Source organism: Diceros bicornis, chromosome 6 (assembly GCF_020826845.1).
Source record: "Diceros bicornis minor isolate mBicDic1 chromosome 6, mDicBic1.mat.cur, whole genome shotgun sequence".
Taxonomy (NCBI): Eukaryota; Metazoa; Chordata; class Mammalia; order Perissodactyla; family Rhinocerotidae; genus Diceros; species Diceros bicornis.
The window spans coordinates 95,524,179-95,528,466 of record NC_080745.1 but is presented as its reverse complement, the minus strand read 5'-3'; the positions used below and the strand labels follow the sequence as shown (position 1 = coordinate 95,528,466).

Here is a 4,288-nt window from a genome sequence, read left to right as displayed (position 1 = left end):
GAGAGGTTAGGGTTTGGGGTGGGCGGGAATGCGATGGAGTGTGGGAAGGCGGGGAGGAGCGGGGAAGGGGGTTGAGGACGGATTCGGTGGGGCGCGGTGTGCAGCGGGGATGGGAAGGGGTTAGTTGTGCACTCGGTAAGGGAGACGGAGTGGGGCGGGCGTGTGTGCAAGCGGGAGATAGGATGGGGACTGGGGAAGGAGGGGGAGGCGTGGGGAGAGGAAGAAGGGGTGCAGCGAGGATGGGGGTGCTGAGAAGGGAGAGGGGCTGCGCGCTGCGCAGGGCCTGCCTTTATCTCCTCCCCTCCATCTCGCAGGGAATGAGCCTCCGCGTCTGCCCGCCCCCAATCCTAGGGCGGAGGCCTCGCGCAACATCCAGGTTCCGCGGCGGTGGAGGGTCTCCGCCACAGCCCGCCCTTCCCGCTCCTCCCGGCCTCTGGAGCGGCCACTCCAGCCCGCGGTTCCGACCGAGGCTCGTGGAGGGTAAGGCCGGGAGGCTGGGGATAAAGGGCTCGCAAGGAGACCAGCGGGCCCGGGAGGAGGGTAGACTCGCCGCCCAGATCGCTGCGCCCGGAACCAGCCCCGTCCCCGGCGTTCGGGGAAGGGGTGGAATGGAGGGCGGGGTGGGGCGGGAGGGGACTGGCCCCTGGGTCGCGGCCTGCGGGGGCGGGGTCCGTCCGCACAGTATCCCCAGCCCGTGAGGCCCGGACCCCCGGCTCTGGCCCTGCGCCCAGTGCGCGCCGCTCCGAGGGGTCCGGGAGAGCCGGGCCGAGGCACAGGTCCTTTTTCCAGACCCCAATCTGGGTCTTTGGGGGGGGCCTCGGTCCCTAAGACTGCGTCCTTCAAACACAACCCCCATCCCAGCATGGCCTCCCCCGAGCCCTGGGTTGGTCCTTCCGGAGCAGCCCAGGATATGGAGCCCCCTCCCCCAGGCCCGAGCGTCCCTCACCACAGGGTCTCACCACCACCACCCCCCCACCCTCGCCGCTCATGCTCCCTCTCCATCCCCAGGCACAGAATAACCCGCAGATGTTGAACCCTCTCACCCCCACCCACCCCTTCCCAGTTACTGAACGAGACCCCCACCCCGCTCCAGGCCTGAGTCCTTAATCCTCAAGCGTTCAAACTCCCTCCTCTCAGCCCACCCCAGCCCTGAGTAGTAGTCCTCCAAGATGCTGGAGGCCCCAGGAACCGCCAGATGCTGAGCTTCTGTCCCAGTCTCTGAGCCCCTGTCCCCAGCCCCTGGGCCCCTGTCCCCAGGGCCAGAGCCGCTGACCCCAGGCCCTGGGCCCCCCGGTCCTCACAGAAGCTGAGGTCCCTTCCTCTGCCTTCCCGCAGGTCCTGCCCCACAAAGATGAACTGGACGGCGGCGACGTGCTGGGCTCTGCTCCTGGCGGCCGCCTTCCTCTGCGACAGCGGCGCGGCCAAGGGCGGCCGCGGGGGGGCTCGCGGCAGCGCGCGGGGAGGGCTACGCGGGGGCGCGCGCGGGACCTCGAGGGTGCGCGTGAGGCCCGCGCCCCGGTACGCGGGCTCCTCCCTGCGTGTGGCGGCGGCGGGCGCAGCGGCCGGGGTGGCGGGGGCGGCGGGCCTGGCCGCGGGCTTGGGCTCGAAGGGGGCCGCAGGCTTGGGGGCGCGCGGCCTGGACGACGACGACGACGAGAACGGGACCCCCGGCGGCAACGGGACGGGCCGAGGCGTCCACAGCTACCGCGCGTGGACTTCGGGCGCGGGGCCCACGCAGAGCCCGCGCCTCAGCCTGCTACTGGGCGGCGCCCTGGGCGCACTGCGGCTGCTGCGGCCCTAGGCCCGGCTGGGCTCGGGGTCACTTCGGCCCCCAGCCACACCCTCCCCTCAGGCCCCCGAAGCCCACCCGAGGCCGCCCCGTGCGCGCCTTCCCTTGGCTGCCCAGTCTCCGAGCCCAGAGGGGCTGCCTGGACAATCCCGGCCAGTCGCGCAGGAGCTGCTGCCTCTCCTACCTGTGGCTGGGAGGCGGCATTCTGTTCACCCCCTGCCCGAGCCCCTCCCCAGCCTCCCCATCTTCCACCCTACCAAGCACCCGCTGCCCGATGCCCCACGTTCCACTTGGAGGTTAGGGTCCAGGGTCCTCCACACCAAAAGGCAGGTGTCCAGTCGTTTCTGGACCATCCTGGCCAGCTGTCCATCGTCTGCAGAGCCGCCCAAAGAGAGGTGCCAAGACCAGGCTGTTCAGGCCCTCCGGCTCCCCTGACCTCACCTTGGGCACCTGAGAGGTGTGACAGTGCTGACCACCAGGTGGAGAGGCGGGCTGTCAGGCTGTGCTGGTTCTGCCACCAGCCCTGAGGACCATGGTGGCCTGCCCACAGAAGCTGCCAGAATGGAACAAAGGACTTGAGGAACCCCGGGGGAAGGAGAGAGGAGAGGTTTCGCTCATGGGCTGTAGCGTGCTGACCTCACGTCCAGAAGAGGCGGTCTATGGATTTCAGAGCCCAGGCATGCCCATCATAGTTCTCTAGATGGTTCCCAGAACACTCCTTTCCCACGAGGGCTGCCCCCAGCCTTGCCCCTGCCCTTGGCCCAAAGACCCCATCCCCCTCTCTGGGCAGAGGCCCTGGGAGACACACTGCTAGGGGCTCCCTTGGAGCCACTTTGCTCCGACTTGAAACAAATCACTTAACCCTTCTTGGGACCCGTTTTGAGAAAAAAAATTGTTTCAACTTCAAGCTTTCCGTTTCCTTTGAGCTTTAGGTTCACATCTGGGGTCAGAGCCCTACCCTGTACACAGGGATGGCAACCACCACCCCGCTTAAGAGCCCTCCGGGCACAGCCAGGGGTGGTTCTGGCAGGTTTTCCACAGGCAGCAGCATCTCCCAGCGGGCAGCCCCCCTCGGAAGGTGGTGTGAACGAAGGAAGCCGGGGGCTCAAGTCAGACCCCCCAGCCAACATGGCCACGCAGCAGGTCCCTGGAGGAAGGCCAGCAGTAGCCAGGCCCAGCACCCAGCTCATACAGCCAGACGTGACAGCGGCTGGGCTCAACGGAAGAATGCGTGGAGGCTGAGTGCCTCCACCACCACCGTGGGCTGTCTGAACAGCCAAGAATGTCTGAGGACAGGCCACTACCCAGAGGAGCCTCCAAGGGAACGCCAGGCAAGTCCTTACAAGGGTTTCCCTCTGGCTCCCAACACCCGTGCCTAAGGCCGGCCCTCTACCTTGGGGGCAGCCAACAGCCCATTTCCCTCCAGCCACCAGCCTGGTTCTCTGTCCATGAGCTCAGCCCTGGGGCCTCAGCTCTTCACCACGTCCTCTGGCTCTGATGCCCCTTATTCCACAGCAGGTCGGCTTCCCAGGCCAGCTCCTCAGGATCTCGCCCTCCTTCGGTGCTCGGCAGGGGCCTCACCCACCACTGGGCTGCATCTCAGAACCTGCCCTCACCCCTTGGACCTCGGGGCCTTTGGATTCAGCTGATGAGCATCAGAGCCGAGCCCAGCCCCTCCCAGGGAGCCCTGCCACCTCTGCTCTCCCACAGCTGGCACGTGGCTCTGGTCAGGGTGAGAGTCTTCAAGCCGTCAGCGGGACCCTGGAGGGACTATTCTTCTCCAGAGGGACGCTAAGCTGCAAGACGCCTCCGCATCCACACTGCCAGCATTCTCACGGTGCAGCGAGCCCAGATGCTCCTCCGTCCATTCCAGACCAAGCTTGATGCTACCAAAAACCAGCAGGCCGTGGCCAGGCCCTGCACAGGGCCCCAGAGGCAGCGTGACAGTTCTGCCACTTAACCCGCAGGCGGCAGGAGAGTCTGAAGTCTCGCACAGGGAGATGCATCCAGGTGGCTCCTTGGGCAAGCTCAGTTCTCCAGGGAGCCCGGGAGCATGGGCCCAGCCTGGCTGTACTCAGCCCCTCTGCCCCCCGGACAACGGCTGTGGCCAGACCAGACCCTCACACACTGCTCAGCACCACGGGGGCTGCGCGCACACTCTACACGACAGAAACATCACACTCTTAAGTCGAAAGCTGACCACGCACCAGCCTGACTCCAGGAGGGTGTCTGGCATTTGGCACAGCCACGGGTCTCTGAATACTTCCCATCCTACTGGTCAGGGCTCTGGCCCGCAAAACGGTTACTCTCAGGAGAGGCTGCTAAGTGTACACGGGTGTGAGGAAGCCACACGAATAGCAAGACCTCAAGGGACCACGGGAAGGGAGTGTCCTGGCGGAGACCACTGGACACAGGTGAACCTGACCAGGTGCAGCCCCCACACACACCACCTTCCCTTTCTCTGCCCTCCCCGGAACACAGGCTGGACCCCGTCAGGTG

The 4,288-nt window shown here is 66.4% G+C and overlaps 1 protein-coding gene across 1 annotated transcript; it reads left to right on the top strand.

The window, feature by feature from the left end:
• Positions 1-1,351: 1,351 nt before the first annotated feature.
• On the top strand, positions 1,352-1,801 carry SPRN (shadow of prion protein). The gene has a single exon (XM_058542730.1). The coding sequence runs from the start codon at positions 1,352-1,354 to the stop codon at positions 1,799-1,801; it is 450 nt and encodes a 149-aa protein (XP_058398713.1).
• Positions 1,802-4,288: the final 2,487 nt, after the last annotated feature.

Bases quoted from the DNA above. Each gene is read 5' to 3' on its own strand.
- SPRN (XM_058542730.1), top strand. From the start codon at position 1,352: ATGAACTGGACGGCGGCGACGTGCTGGGCTCTGCTCCTGGCGGCCGCC.